Here is a 15,636-nt window from a genome sequence, read left to right as displayed (position 1 = left end):
CAGCAGAGGAGGAAAGTTCTTGAGATTCTTATCTCCATCAAAAAACCAGAAGCTGTGGCTCAAGTGGTAGAGTAGTACCAGTCTTGAGCAAAAATGCTCAGGGACAGCACTCAGGCTTTGAGTTCAAGCTCCAGGATTGGCACCAAAAAACAAAACAGCATAGAATATTTAAGAGAGAAGAACATAGAGCATGATTCAAATGTGGTTTTTTTCTTTTTCTTTTTTGTCAGTCGCGGGGCCTGAACTCGGCCTGGGAGCTCTTCCTCAGCTCTTCAGCTCAAGGCTAGCACTCTACTGCTTGAGTCACAGTGCCACTTCTGGCTTTTTTTTCTGTTTATGTGGAGCTGAGGAATCAAACCCAGGGCATCATGCATGCAAGGCAAGCATTCTACCACTGAGCCACCTTCCCAGCCCGTTCTTTGTTTTTTTTTTAATAAGGCTTAAAATATTAAATCATGGTCTTGATTTTGTATACTAGACAAGCACTATATGCTGGGCTAGCTCCTTAGTCATTAATTTTTTTAAGGAAGTAGATTAATGAGAACTAAATTAATAAAAACTAATGTTTCAGTGGTAGCATTATAAATGATTTATATTTTTGTCTTTTTCCTCTTTTCTTTTTCCTCCTTCTGTTCTTTTTTCTTTACTGCTGGAATTGAACCTATGGCCTTGGGAATGCTAGATAAGTGGTCTATCACCATACTCTCAGCTCCTTCTATAGATTTTTGTAGTGAGTCATATATTACCCTAATATCAGGAAAAAAAGTCCTAACTGTTGTTACTGTTATTTGTGTGTGTGTGCACACGCGTGTGTGCAAGTGTACATGTGCCAGTACAAACTCAAGGGCCTTGCAGTCTCCCTCAATCTTTAGCTCACAGTTACTGCTCTACCACTTGAGACACACCTGTAGTCTGGCATTTTTGCTGATTAATTGGATGGAGTCTCTTGGACTTCTCTGTCATGTCTGGCTTCCAGGTGAAATCCTCTGATCTGTCTCCTGAGTAGCTAGGATTGTAAGCATGAGTCTGTTATGGGTGTGAGGCTTTTTGTCCAGTCTCTTATATCAGTGTAACCCAGAAAAACAAATCCAAATTATCTTCTATGTAATTTGAACACTTAAGATAAAAAGGATGAAGTCTTATTTCCCTAATTTTGCTTTTGACAAATTCTAGATTGGTAAATAAAAGCTCTAGATGAATTGATATGACTTGTAGATATTTAGAAGCTGTTTATTTATTGTTGGTACTGGGGTTTGAACTCAGGGCTCAAAGCTACCATTTGAACTAAACTTCGGGCTATTTTGGTGGTTAATTGGAGATAAGAGTTTCATGGATTTTCCTGTCAGGGCTGCCTTTGAACTGTAATTCACAGAGCTCAGCCTCCTGAGTAGCTACTATTACAAGTGTGAGCCACTGGTACCTGGCTGCATAGCTTTTATTTTATTTTATTTTGTCACTCATGGGGCTTGAACTCTAGGCCTGGGGTGGTGTCCCTGAGTTCTTCAGCTCAAGGCGAGCACTCTGCCACTTGACCCACAGGACCACTTCTGTTTTCTGGTGGTAAATTGGAGATGAGTCTCATGGAGGGCTGGGAAGGTGGCTCAGTGGTAGAGGCTTGCCTTGCATGCATGAGGCCCTGGGTTGGATTCCTCAGCACCACATAGCAGAAAAAGCCAGACGTGGCGCTGTGGCTCAAGTGGTAGAGCCCTAGCCTTGAGCTGAAGAGCTGAGGGACAGTGTCCAGGCCGAGAGTTCAGGCCCCATGGATGAGCCAAAAAGTCTCATGGACTTTTACTGCCCAGGCTGGCTTTGAACCACGATCCGCAGATCTCAACCTCCTGAATAGCTAGGATTACAGGCATGAGCCACTGGCACCCAGCCTGGATAGCTTTTAAAAATACAGTGTTCTGCTATAACTCTTAGTTGGACAAACTGAATAAAAAATGTTGGCTTTTGAAACATTAATAGTAATTTACTATTTTTCTGTTTGTTTGCATTGAAATTCAATTTTATTACGAATATGTACTCAGCATATCTCAGCTTCTGAATCATAGAACAGAATTTAATTACTCATTTTTCTCTTAAATATCCAGAGGAAAACTCAGATGAATTTTCTACTGAACAACAAAGAAAGCGCCACAAATCTGATAGTATTTCCCTTTCCTTTGATGAAAACATGGCTATGTGTCCAGTAAGGGAGATGTGTCGTGAAAGAAGCAGTAGCAGTGAATCGACAGAGACTCCCTCAAATCTGGTAAATCTTTCATTTTAAATAAATTAAGGTTTTTAAAAACTGTAAGTCTAGGGGCTGGGAAGGTGGCTCAGTGGTAGGGTGCTTGACTTGCATACATGAGGCCCTGGATTTGATTCCTCAACTCCATATAAGTCGGAAGTGGTGTTATGGCTCAAGTGATGGAGTGCTAACCTTGAGCTGAAGAGCTGAGGGACAGTGCTCAGGCTCAGAGTTCAAGCCCCATGACCGACTAGAAAAAAAAAAAAGCCCCCAAACTGTAAGTCTGGCAATACTAATAAGCCTATAAATAGAATGAGTTCATGTGTATGATGTGAGATTGCTTGAACACAGTGATAAATTTTATTCTGAAATATTACTGCTGTATAAATCTTTCCACTTGCAACCCCAGGTTAATAATGTTACCCTATATATTAATGAATCTTTGTAGACCTTGTACCAGTGCTAAGTTCAGATACACTATAGTATAAAGTCTGAGAATTTGGAGGTCAGTGTGTGTGTGTGTGTGTGTGTGTGTGTGTGTGTGTGTGTGTGTGTGTGTGTGTGTGTGTGTGTGTGTGTGTGTGTGTGTGTGTGTGTGTGTGTGTGTGTGTGTGTGTGTGTGTGTTTTAAGTTAAGAGAATAAAATTGGAAATTTGCCTTAACTATGTATCTAAGGATTTGAAGGCAAATTTGCCTTGAATTTTTAGAGTAACAGTATCTTAAGTGCTGGGAAACATAGTTCAGTAGTAAGCACTTGCTTGCCTAACATGTGCAAGATCCTGGGTTCAGTCCTAGCACCACCCAAAAAATCCATAGAAAACAACAAAAGAACTTTTTTTAACCCAGCCACCAAAAAGTAAATCAGCATAGTTTGAGCCTAACATTTGCAATACCTAAGTCTAGATATGAAGAAAAGTATATTTACTAGTAGCTCTTTGAAATTTGGTTATAATATTGCATGGATATGAAAGAATAAGTATCTGCTGATAGTTTATCTGCCAGTAAAACTCCAAAAGATTCCATATGACTATTTTTGTTAGCAAAATGCTTGACAAGTGTGATATTTTCTCCATCATTAAGAATTTATCTTAAATTTTTATTTTTTATCCAGTTCATAGGGGTCAATGTCAGGGCCTTGTTTGTGCTTGGCTTATACCTGAACTTAATACCTAGTCCTTTAAAATGTTGTAAAAATTGGAACCTTGGTGATATAATGATACTGTGGTTATTATTCTGAATATTAGTGAAGATTTTTTATATTTAGAACACTGAACCAATGTGATAGAAACCCCATTCTTTTTACATATACTTCTATTTCTGTACATTCTATACATTTGTTTTCTTTCAAAGCAATGTCGAGTACAGATAGGTTTTCCAGAGTGTATAGCAGAGCAAGTTACTCATGTGAGCCACCAGATGGTGTGATGAGCTCCTGCTCAGTCTGAGAACACGTTCTATATTCAGTAGATGTGTCATATTTTTGCCAGGTTTCATATTTGGCATTGCCTGATACAGTGGTACGTAGATACGGTTCCTGACTTCATCGGAGATGGTTATGAACAATTTAAAAAGTATTTAATAAGTCCTATGAAAAACAAGATAGGTTCTTGAAAGTGATTATGCGTGATCTGAAGATTGGATCTAGTTAAAACTTAGTGAGTACACAAACTTCAAGTGTAGTTTTTCTCTAGAGATGGCTTTTTAAAAACATTGTCATTCTCAGAGTTCATTAAAACAAAGACCAAATTTTGTGTGTGTGTGTGTGTGTGTGTGTGTGTGTGTGTGTGTGTGTGTGTGTGTGTATGTGTATATGTATGTATGTTTTAATTGGTGCTAGTACTGGGACATGAATTCAGGGCTCTAGGTGGGAGTTCTGCACCTTGAGGCATCCTTCATTTCTAGCCTTTACTAGGAGATAAGAGTCTTATGGACTTTCCTTCCCAGGATTATAGGCAAGAGCCACAGGCACCTGGGTTGTGTGTGTCTAAACTAGCATTCTGTCTTTATGAATATATAAGCATGATTAAGATTGGCATTAGTTCAAGTACCTATAATTCCACGAGAACCATGAAATCCAGTTATACTTTGCATGATTTGTGTATGAATATATCATCAATAACCAACAAATAGTAAAGAAAATTCAGTGTTGAAAGGCTCTTTTGGTTGTATGTGTGTGTGTATGTGTGTGTGTGTGTGTGTGTGTGTGTGTTGATAGAGGCTTAGCCAAAGAAAGATGAGTAAGATTTAGAAACTATCAAATTAATTCAAGTTTAATTCAAGTTAGTGGTGTAAAGTTTGGAAATTGAAGTGTCAGGTTTGGTTTAGGGAACTGTAGGTCTGACTGGATTTTCCATGTACTAACTGCGGGGGTGAGAGGGGGGAAGGGGTCTAGTTAGAGATAGGTGAAAATGTTAATGGGGTCACACTGTATATTCCTTCAGTGCAGGGGACTTTTCTTTTGTGTAATGGGGTTTTGAGTAGGGAAAAAATAGTAATGTAGTATAACTGAACCATAATCTAGGCCAGTGTATAGGTCTGAGGAGGAAACAGGTACGAGATCTTTCACAGGCCAAGAAATAACGTATACTGTTTGCTTTTTTCTTTTTCTTAGGATCTTGGTGATGGTGTCAGTGAACATTCAGGTGATTGGTTGGATCAGGATTCAGTTTCTGATTCAGATCAGTTCAGTGTAGAATTTGAAGTTGAATCTCTTGATTCAGAAGATTATAGCCTTAGTGAAGAAGGACAAGAACTCTCAGATGAAGATGATGAGGTATTTTTTCTTCTAATTAAGATATTATTAAATTTTTCTGTGTTCGTTGGCTTTGATGAGATTGAAGATGTGTTCAGATTAATTTGAAATCCTTCTCTTGGTTTGTTCACAATAGAATATTTGTTTGTGGACTTCTTGAGACTTTCATAGTTACTTATTGTTCAACTAACTATATCCTTCTATTACTAGTACCAAGGAGTTAGTAGACTTTAATGAGCACTTACAATGGTCAATTCATTTTTAGAAATGTTTAACTTAATTATCTTTTAATAGTATTAACTTGAAACCGGGTGCTGATGGCTCACACCTGTGATCCTAGATACTCAGGAGGCTAAGATCTGAGGATCAGGGTTCAAAAGGACAAGAAAGTCCTTGAGACTGCTATCTCCAATAAACCACCAGAAAACCAGAAGTGGCGCTGTGGCTCAAGCAGTAGAGCCCTTGCCTTGAGCTGAAGAGTGCAGGGACAGCACCCAAGCCCAGAGTTCAGGCCCCACAATGGACAAAGAGATTAAAAAAAAAAGTAATATTAATTTGCTTATAAAATAATACATTCGAACAGTTGAAATCAAATAGTATCCCTAAAACCATTTAATAATCCTGTTAACTTTTGCCAAAGTGAGTAAGGATTTCACTGTCTTCCATTTTCCTCCTTTATACTCACTCCATTTTGACCTTTGTTTCAGATTTTTTCATACATAGTAGTACATGCTGTTTATCTATGACATTGCTAAGAAGCCTTTCTGATTGAAGAAAAAAGAGATGAATTGATACTTTTTTTTTTTGGTAGGTATATCGAGTTACTGTGTATCAAGCAGGGGAAAGTGATACAGATTCATTTGAAGAAGATCCTGAAATTTCTGTAGCTGTAAGTATATTTGTTCTTTTTTTAAGGGATAAAAAATACTAAGGTCAAAATTGGAAAAAAAAAGTGTTTAATCTACTTCTTGAAAAGAGGTGATTTTTATAAAATAGACTTTTAGTCTTGTACCAACAGCTCATACCTGCTCAGGAGACAGATCTGAGGATTTCAGTTTGAAGCTTAACACTGAGCAAAAAAATGAAAGACTAGAGGTGTGGCTCAAATGGTAGTGTTAGCCAGTAAAAGCTGAATGTGAGGGCTGGGAAGGTGGCTTAGTGGTAGAGTACTTGCCTTGCATGCATGAGGCCCTGGGTTCGATTCCTCAGCACCACATAAGCAAAAAGAAAAAAGCCGGAAGTGGCGCTGTGGCTCAAGTGGTAGAGCACTAGCCTTGTAGCTGAAGAGCTGAGGGACAGCGCCCAGGCCCACGACCGGACCCCCACGGCCCCCCCCCCCCCCAAAATGTAAAAATAAAGTCTCATTTATTTATTTTTTTAAAGCTGAATGTGAGATGCAAGTTCCTGAGTCTTTAAACTTCTTTTTGTCAAGCCATAGGGTTGAACTCAGGGCCTGGGCTATGTTTCTGAGCTTTTTTTGTCACGGCTAGTGCTTTTATCACTTTGAGCTACAATTCTACTTCTAGTTTTCTAGTGGTTAATTGGAGATAAGAATCTCACAGACTTTCCTGGTGGCTTCAAACTGGGATCCTCAGATCTTAGCCTCCTGGGTAACTAAGATTGTAGGGGTGAGCCCAGCAGGACCTGACTTAAACTTTTTTTTTGGTACAGGGAATTGAGCCCAGAGTGTTTTACCTACTAGGCAATCACTACTGAACTACATCCTAGCCCCCTGAGTTTTTAAAATACTTTTCACTTTAAATATTTTATTTATCGGGGCTGGGAAGGTGGCTCAGTGGTAGAGCGATTGCCTTGCATGCATGAGGCCCTGGGTTTGATTCCTCAGCACCACATAAGCAAAAAGAAAAAAGCCGGAAGTGGTGCTGTGGCTCAAGTGGTAGAACGCTAGCTAGCCTTGAACTGAAGAGCGAGGGACAGTGCCCAGGCCCAGAGTTCAGGCCCCACGACCGAACCCCCCTCCCCCCCCAAAAAAATATATTTTATTTATTGTGGTGGAATATGTTGCTACTTGTTTTCTGTTGGGAATTCAAACTCTAGTGTTTTGAATTATTTGAGAGCTCCATTGCAAGATTTTATCTTTGGATTTTAGAGTTAGTAGAAACCACCTTTGACAACTTCAAAGAAGCAGTATGGGAGAATGTTTTTCACCCTTAATGCTACTATGTTATGTCATTGGTAGTCTAAAGATGATTATTAATAGTGTAATGGGAAGTACCTCATAGCAAGTTTTATATATATATATATAGTGTCCTCTGGCAAGGAGATAGGGATATGTTCTGTAAATAGGTGGGGATGTAGGGGAGTTTGTCATCCTTAATTGCATTCTAGAAAGAAATTAACATAATGGTTAGAATCAATGGAAAGAGAATACAGGAAGGAATAGACAAGTACAGGGCATATAGAGGTGTGGCCACCAGGCTTGTAGTTTTAGATAGAAGTGACTGCTGAAAATAATTGTTTTGGTATTTCCCTTGATTTAAGAATATCTAGCCACTGCTGGATTAGGGAGTATTTCCTAGGAGACAGATTTCATCTAAATTGATTGGGAAAAATCTGTACTCAGTGCCTAGGAATGAGCCTTTAAAGGAAGGGTGCAGGCCTTAAAGTACAGGGGAAAAGATCCTACAGGACTTGTTTCACCTAAATGAATCAGCTAACATCTCTGCTATCACACAAAACTTTTATAAATACATGGTTAATATTACAATAAAACCATTTTAGTTTCTTTTTTTGTTTGTTTGTTGGGAGGCTTGAACTCTAGGCCTGGAGAATGTCCCTCAGCTCTTCAGCACTACCACTTGAGCCACAGTGCCATTTCCACAGTAAAAACCATTTTAGTTGTAGGGTTTTCCAGCATGGAAAGTACTTTGAAATTCTTACAATCACACACTTGAGGAGATACTGGTGACTTCTCCCAAACTCCTACTTCTAGTGTCATCTTTTGTGTGTTCCCCCACCCCTCCTTTGGCAATTTACCACAGTACGTATAGTCAGTGTGATACCCATTATTTCACATTTTTTCTGAATATATGTGGGTTTAGGAAGTAAAACTACCTAAAGTCTACTCTTTAAAAGTAGCCAGTACATAGTATTAACTGTAGTTCTCATGTTGTTTTTATTGACTATTTCATGTAAAAAATGTAATACTACCAGCTCCTGGTGGCTCAAGCCTGTATTCCTAGCTACTCCTAGCGGCTGAGATTGTGGTTTGAAGCCAGTCCAGGCAAAAAAGTTTGAGACTCTTCAATTAACCACCAAAAAAGCTGGAAGTGGAGAAGAGGCTCAAGTGGTAAGAGTGCTAGCCTTGAGAGAAAAAGCTCAGTTCCAAGGCCCTGAGTTCACATCCCAGGACATGCATCAAAAAACAAAACAAGGGCTGGGAAGGTGGCTCAGTGGTAGAGCGCTTGCCTTGCATGCATGAGGCCCTGGGTTCGATTCCTCAGCACCACATAAGCAAAAAGAAAAAAGCCAGAAGTGGCGCTGTGGCTCAAGTGGTAGAGCGCTAGCCTTGAGCTGAAGAGCTGAGGGACAGCGCCCAGGCCCAGAGTTCAGGCCCCACAACCAGACCCAAAAAAGAAAACAAAACAAGAAAATTAAACATGAAATGCTGAAAATTAAACCATGTGATAGTCTTTACTTTTGACATATTGAAGTTGCTAACCTTGTTATATAAGTAGCTGAAGAGTTAGAGAAATTAAATCTATTTTATTTCATTGAAGGACTATTGGAAGTGTACTTCGTGCAATGAAATGAATCCTCCCCTTCCATCACATTGCAACAGATGTTGGGCCCTTCGTGAGAATTGGCTTCCAGAAGATAAAGGGAAAGATAAAAAGGAACTCTCTGAGAAAGCCAAACTAGAAAATTCAGCTCAGGTAGAAGAGGGCTTAGATGTGCCTGATGGTAAAAAAATAATGGTGAGTGATTCTAAAGAGTCATGTGTTGAGGAAAATGATGATGAACTCATGCAAGCTTGCCAATCACAAGAAAGTGAGGACTATTCTCAACCATCAACTTCGAACACCATTATCAGTAGTAGCCAAGAAGATGTCAAAGACTCTGAGAAGGAAGAAACACAAGATGAAGAAAGTATGAAATCTAGCTTTTCTCTCAATGCCATTGAACCATGTGTAATTTGCCAAGGTCGACCTAAAAACGGATGTATTGTTCATGGTAAAACAGGACATCTTATGTCATGCTTCACATGTGCAAAGAAGTTAAAGAAAAGGAATAAGCCCTGCCCAGTATGTAGACAACCAATTCAAATGATTGTACTAACTTATTTCAGCTAGTTGATCCGTTCCTCAAAGTGGAATTATATATTGCTAACTATATAACCCTAAAAATGTATAAACAGATTTTTTATTTTAATCTACATATTCAAAACAAAGTATATTGGTCCACATAAATTTCTTTGTAGTGTAATTTGCCTATTTTGGGAGGAGGAAGAGTGAATATTCCTTTCAAAAAGGACGATTTTCCTTTTATGTTATATCTTTGAATTTCATTATTATATACAGTGGCTATGTAACTCATGGGGTTTTTTTTGGGGGGGGGGGGCGGTCCAGTCGTGGGGCCTGAACTCTGGGCCTGGGCGCTGTCCCTCAGCTCTTCAGCTCAAGGCTAGCGCTCTGCCATGTGAGCCACAGCGCCACTTCTGGCTTTTTTCTTTTTGCTTATGTGGTGCTGAGGAATCGAACCCAGGACCTCAGTCATGCAAGGCAAGTGCTCTACCACTGAGCCACCTTCCCAGTCCGTGTAACTCATGTTTTACATTTTTCTCTTATAAGACAATTTTCTGTTACATGTATCTGAATTTTTAAAACTTCAAGGTTTCTTTCTCCCCTCCCCCCTTTTGGTGCTGAGGATTGAACCCAGGACCTTGTGCACTTGTGCATACTAGGCAAGCACTTTACTACTTCCACTATAAGACAGGGTCTCATTGCTTCCTTTGCCTGGCACCATCCTCCTACCTCTACCTCTTAGTAGTTGGGATTACAGATGTATACCAACCGGGCCAGGACACATGAACATACTTTTCATGTAAAAAAGAAAAAGTATGTATAATAATGTAATATTAAAATTTTAGGTACTCTTATTAAAGTCTCCAGTCCTTAAGCTCTCTATTTAGAAGTTGTTATATTTGGTGCTATACAAGTAAAACATCTTATTTTTCAGGCTTTTTACTATAGTATGGGATGCAGTAATGTTGTCAGTTGAGGATAGCCATTAGCCCTAAATTTTTTTTTTTTTTTTAATAGTGCTAGCCCTGAGGCTTGAACTCAGCCTGGGTAGTGTCTCTGAACTGTTTTTGCTCAAGGCTAGCACTTGAGCCATAGACCCATAGACCCAATTCTAGCTTTTTGGTGGTTAATTGGAGATAAGAATCTCTTGGACTTTTCCTGTCTGGCTGACTTTGGACTGCTGTTGGCAGATTCTCAGCCTCCTGAGTAGCATTACAGGTAATAAGCCACCTACTCCTGGCTAAAACTACCCCCAGTAACGGGGCTTGAACTCAGGGCCTGGCATTGTCCCTGAGCTGCTTTTGCTAGTGCTCTACCACTAGAGCAACAGCACCACTTCTGGCTTTTTATGTTTATGTTGTACTGAGTAATCAAACCCTGGGGCTTTATGCATGGTTGGCAAGCACTCTACCACTGAACCACATGCCCAGCCCCTGGCTAAAACTTTAAGGCTCCCTTTTTGAAGTGTGGAATTTTCCTGGGATATTCTTGGGCTCAGTTGTTTTGGATGGTTGTCGAGATTTTAGATCTGTACTTTTATCCAGTTTCGGAAACCAGTAAATTGAGAAGGATTATTTCAGAAATTTGATAAACAGAACTATTCATTTAAAAACTAGCTGGAAAGGTGGTAGTTTGTTTGTTTTTTTATTTTTTTGGGGTCCGGTCATGGGGCCTGAACTCTGGGCCTGGGCGCTGTCCCTCAGCTCTTCAGCTCAAGGCTAGCACTCTACCACTTGAGCAACAGCACCACTTCCGGCTTTTTTCTTTTTGCTTATGTGGTGCTGAGGAATCAAACCCAGGGCCTCTGGCGTGCAAGGCATGCGCTCTACCACTGAGCCACCTTCCCAGCCCCGAAAGGTGGTAGTTTGTCCACCACCTTTAAGAAAGAATTAGAGCATGACATTGTAAAATGGTCTTTCAGACCATATATATTGACTTTTTGATTTACCATAAGTATCTTCAGCAGAATAGTGAAAAATAATCACCTTCACCTTAAGGTTCCAGTACTCTTCTCCTGTGTCTGACAGTTTTATATACATTCCTCAATTAGACCTATAAGTTTAGAAGAGATCCAAGGAATAACTTTGCATATCCTGTTTCTAGTAGTCAATTGTTAGAATGAATAAAAAAAGCATCTCTCTTCCCCAACTCATCCATCTATAGCATATCTTAAATAGGAAACAAACAGCCAATGGGATCAGTACTTTAGTAGTCCTGAAGTAAAGGAGAGAGAGCTTTAATAATTTGAGACTTAGTACTTTATACTTTAGGAAGAAAAGAGGATTAATAAGTTCATCCTTCTAGGAAAGTTCGTAGACCATAACTGATGCAAATTAAAGTGCCTGCCATGAATGCTGTTGACTCAGCTTTCAACTGAACACATGGTGTTTCATTTTACATGCTTATAGTTGGCTAATCTTGTTTGTCTAAATTTTTAGGTTTAGTATATGACTTATTTATTTATTTGCAAATAAATGATGAAGAACTGTTGCAAGAATGTGACTATTGGCTCTTATGAAGTTGTGGGTTTTTCAATAATACTCTTTGTGTAATCAAAGACAAGTTTGAATGTTTTTCTTGGAGTGAATTTGCCTTTCTACTTTAGAAAATACATGCTTGAAGGGCTGGGAAGGTGGCTCAGTGGTAGAGTGCTTGCCTCGTATGCATGAGGCCCTGGGTTCAATTCTTCAACTCCACATAAGCAGGAAAAGCCACTGTGGTTCAAGTGGTAGAGGACTAGCTTTGAGCTGAAGAGCTGAGGGACAGGGCCCAGGCCCCGAGTTCAGGCCCCATGACCAACCAAAAAAAAAAGAAAGAAAATACATGTTTGATATATTTTGGAGTTTTTTGTTTTTTGTTTTTTTTTTTTGGTTGGTCATGGGGCTTGAACTCTGGGTCTGGGAGTTATCCCTGAGCTCTTCAGTTCAAGAGGAGTGCTCTACCATTTGAGCCGAAGTGTCACTTCTGGTTTTCTGGTGGTTAATTGGAGATAAGAGTCTCCTGGACTTTTCTACCTGGACTGGCTTTGAATCATGATCTTCGGATCTCAGCCTCCTGAGTAGCTATGATTACAGACATGATCCACCAGCACCTGGCTGTTTTGGAGCTTTAGAGACATTGATTCAGAGCAGGTTGATGTTGTAGAGAGTGGGGACTGGGCATGCTATTGGCTCGATATGTTACTCACTTGGACATCAAGTGGCAAGCTGACTGAAGTAGCTTTTTCATAAGAGATAGTGTGTATGGTCTGGCCCTATTGTAATTGCCTGTTTCCTTCTCTATTCATCTTCTAAATTAAATTCTGTGAAGCCTGGATCTTCTGGGTTATGATGTGGGTATGTAGGTGCTCAGTAAGAATATTAAGTCAAAGCTGGGGAGCTGAGTGTGAAATTGGCTTTAAAAGAACATAGGGATCTCAGGTCCAAAAGCCAGAGAGGATTAATTCCTAGCATCGTTTAGCTTAGATTTTCTCTCTTTCTTTTTTTTTTTTTTTTGCCTGTCCTGGGGCTTGAACTTATGGCCTGGGCATTGCTCCCTGAGCTTCTCTTGCTCAGGACTAACACTCTACCACTTGAGCCATAGTACTACTTCTGGCCTTTTCTGTTTATGTGGTACTGAGGAATACAACCCAGGGCTCCATGCATGCCAGGCAAGGACTGTATCACTAAGCCATATTCCTAGCCCTTAGCTTAGATTTTCTTAAGTTAAAATAAGCATTTCAAAGATAGTTTAGTGTGTAGGTATACAGACTCATAATAGTAAACATAAATTGCCATGGCATTGTACTATAAAAAAGATAATAGTTTTACTTTATGGTTGGATTCTGACTTGTATTTTTATATTTACAAAAAATTTTGGGGGCTGGGAAGGTAGCTCAGCGGTAGAGTTCATGCCTTGCAAGCATGAGGCCCTGGGTTCGATTCCTCAGCACCACATAAACAGAAAAAGCCGGAAGTGGCGCTGTGGCTCCAGTGGTAGAGCACTAGCCTTGAGCTGAAGAGCTGAGGGACAGCGCCCAGACCCAGAGTTCAGGCCCCATGACCGGCAAAAAAAAAAAAAAAAAATTTCCCAATCCTGGGGCTTTGAACTCTGGGCCTGGGTACTCTCCCTCAGCAGCTTTTGCTCAAGGCATTTGAGCTATAGCAACACTTCCAGCTTTTTCTGAGTAGTTTATTGGAGATAAAAGTCTCACAGACTTTATACTGCTGGCTGGTTTTGAACTGCAGTCTCAGAGATCTCAGCCTCCTGAGTAACAAGGATTACAGGTGTAAGCCACTGGCACCTGGAAAAATTCTTTTTTTAAAATATCAGAGTTAAATTTTAGTGTTTTGGTTTTGTTTACAACTTTCTATGTTTACCAACTATTATTAATTGTATAGGATTATACAGTTCATTGCCTTTTTTTTTTTTTTTTCCATTTGTGCTAGGGATTAAACCTAGGGCCTCGTGTTAAGCATCCATTTTACTACTGAAATGGGCTACCAGGCTTGCTTCAGTGCATTTTATTCCCATTCTTTAAACTTATCTTGGCAAGGGAAAGAAACAGTATTCACTATGTGAATAGTCTTTATTGAGAATAAAATACTCTAAATTTATTAAACCCAGAGGTAGTCATGTCCCCTTCCAAATAAACTTTACAGTGTTTTTACATTTAATCAGTTCTTAATTATAGTATAAAAGGAAGTCACCGTGAAAGCTTATAAAATCAGTTATGAAATCTATAAAGGCTATGGAGTTATTAGTAGGCTAAATATAAAAATCGTTGTTTGCAGTAATGCTTCTCTTTTAGTAAGTAGGAACTCAGCACACTTTCTAATCTGGCCATTATTTCCTTCCCATCCACCTAGTCATGAAGAAGATATACATGATTGCTCATAAAATAAATATCAATTGTATTGCTACATAGACTAAGAAATGTCTCAATAGAGAACTTACATTGTTGGAATTAAGACAATATGCTATGCTTATTTTTCTAGGAAAATATAGTTGCAGTCCAGCACCAGTTTATACTTTCTAAACATAGGCTAGCTTAACACCATTTTTAGATAGATTACAAATGTAAATTTCACTGGGGGGGAAGAAAACATTCTTTCAGAAGTATTGAAAGGAGGCTTTGAACATTTATGACACTCTTGTGATTAAGCACCAAAATCAACACTGACACTTTTGTCCTCAGGACTTAACATTCCTGTAAAATACATTTCTCTATGATAGATGTCGTTTACATTTAGATTCAGGTTTATGACCATTGTTTCCCCATTATTTAGTCATGATCAAATTTGATCAAGCACCCAAGAAAGCTAATGTCTCTTCATGAAAGCTTTGAATATCACATGATTATTTTCACTGACAAATGTTGAGGTTTGCAAGTCAGCTTCATTTTTATGTAAGGCCAAGATTCGGTTTATAATGTCTGTCCCACTGCCTTCAAAGTATCCACTTGAGTATGAGTTTTCCTTCCATCTAGATAAGCACTAAAAGCACCAACATGTGATTCCTACTAGCTTCTAGTAATCAATCACAGACAGCCACGATCTTCATTTTACAGCTAAGGAAACTGCATGTGTGGTGGACTTGAATCAAGGGCTCCTACATTCTAGTTTTCATTTTACTCCTACATTTTTCTCCTTGAAAGCTTTTTAATCTTGTTGGTTTCTCTAGAAAAGAATTACACCTGAACTTGGAGCCTGAGAAATATAACCACCAAAGAAGGCCAAGAATAGTGAAAGGTGTTAGGGAGGTTGGTGGCCTGTTCTGACCACAGAATTCCATAGTTGTGTTTTGTCTATTTGGGAAAAGGGTGAGAGTCTTGGCTCATAAATTGATAAGCATACACCACCGCTAAGCTCCATTCCTAATCCTGATGCCTTCAAATGATTGGTTTTAAATGATTTTGATACAAACTTTGGGTTATAAACCAGTTTAGTTCATGTCCCTTTAAAACTGCTCTTTCAGAAAAGTTAGAATCCTTAGCTGAAAAATTGTGCAGGGCTTGGTGGAAAATTAAGTATAGACTAAACACTTTAATATGTAAAAATTAAATTTTGCTTTTACTTTCAATTATATGTTACTGCTTAAATAAAAGTGACCAAGATATTTAGGTCATTACTAGATTTTACAAGTTTGGTTAGAAACTATACCATTTATAATAACATGTATGGATTTTGTGCAGCTAGAATAAGCTTGGCACCTAAATGTGTGCACCTAAGTCTATATCTCAGTCCTTCACCGGGTTCCAAGCCCAGTGTAGTTTCATCTTCCATTGCTGTAGAATATAAGAACAAAGGCAACTCATAGTACTTTGAAACACACATTACTTACTCAGCCCCCTCCCCATTTGATCTCCCCCCTTTTTTTTGGTCAGTTGTGGAGCTTGAACTCCGCCT

The 15,636-nt window shown here is 39.2% G+C and overlaps 1 protein-coding gene and 2 long non-coding RNA genes across 5 annotated transcripts in view; 2 read left to right on the top strand and 1 right to left on the bottom strand.

Moving 5' to 3' along the window:
• Positions 1–9,362, top strand: part of Mdm2 (MDM2 proto-oncogene) — a 24,168-nt gene extending 14,806 nt beyond the window's left edge. For all 3 annotated transcript variants that reach the window (XM_042698726.1, XM_042698727.1, XM_042698728.1), the window contains 4 exons: positions 2,094–2,254; positions 4,845–5,006; positions 5,797–5,874; positions 8,726–9,362. In XM_042698726.1, the coding sequence (XP_042554660.1) occupies positions 2,094–2,254; positions 4,845–5,006; positions 5,797–5,874; positions 8,726–9,298 (974 nt within the window). In that variant the 3' untranslated portion in view covers positions 9,299–9,362. The remainder of the gene's footprint in view (positions 1–2,093; positions 2,255–4,844; positions 5,007–5,796; positions 5,875–8,725) is intronic.
• Positions 1–15,636, bottom strand: part of LOC122124081 — a 19,539-nt gene extending 3,903 nt beyond the window's left edge. The window contains exons 1-2 of the long non-coding RNA XR_006150495.1: positions 15,169–15,636; positions 10,356–10,361 (exon numbers count right to left, since the gene is read on the bottom strand). This is a non-coding gene — a long non-coding RNA (uncharacterized LOC122124081). The remainder of the gene's footprint in view (positions 1–10,355; positions 10,362–15,168) is intronic.
• On the top strand, positions 10,602–11,752 carry LOC122124080. The gene is made up of 2 exons (XR_006150494.1): positions 10,602–10,874; positions 11,108–11,752. It is a non-coding gene; the product is annotated as an uncharacterized LOC122124080 (long non-coding RNA).

The sequence above is a fragment of the Dipodomys spectabilis genome, unplaced genomic scaffold (assembly GCF_019054845.1).
Source record: "Dipodomys spectabilis isolate Male_0828 unplaced genomic scaffold, ASM1905484v1 ptg000234l, whole genome shotgun sequence".
Classification (NCBI taxonomy): Eukaryota; Metazoa; Chordata; class Mammalia; order Rodentia; family Heteromyidae; genus Dipodomys; species Dipodomys spectabilis.
This window is presented reverse-complemented; position numbering and strand designations above follow the sequence as displayed.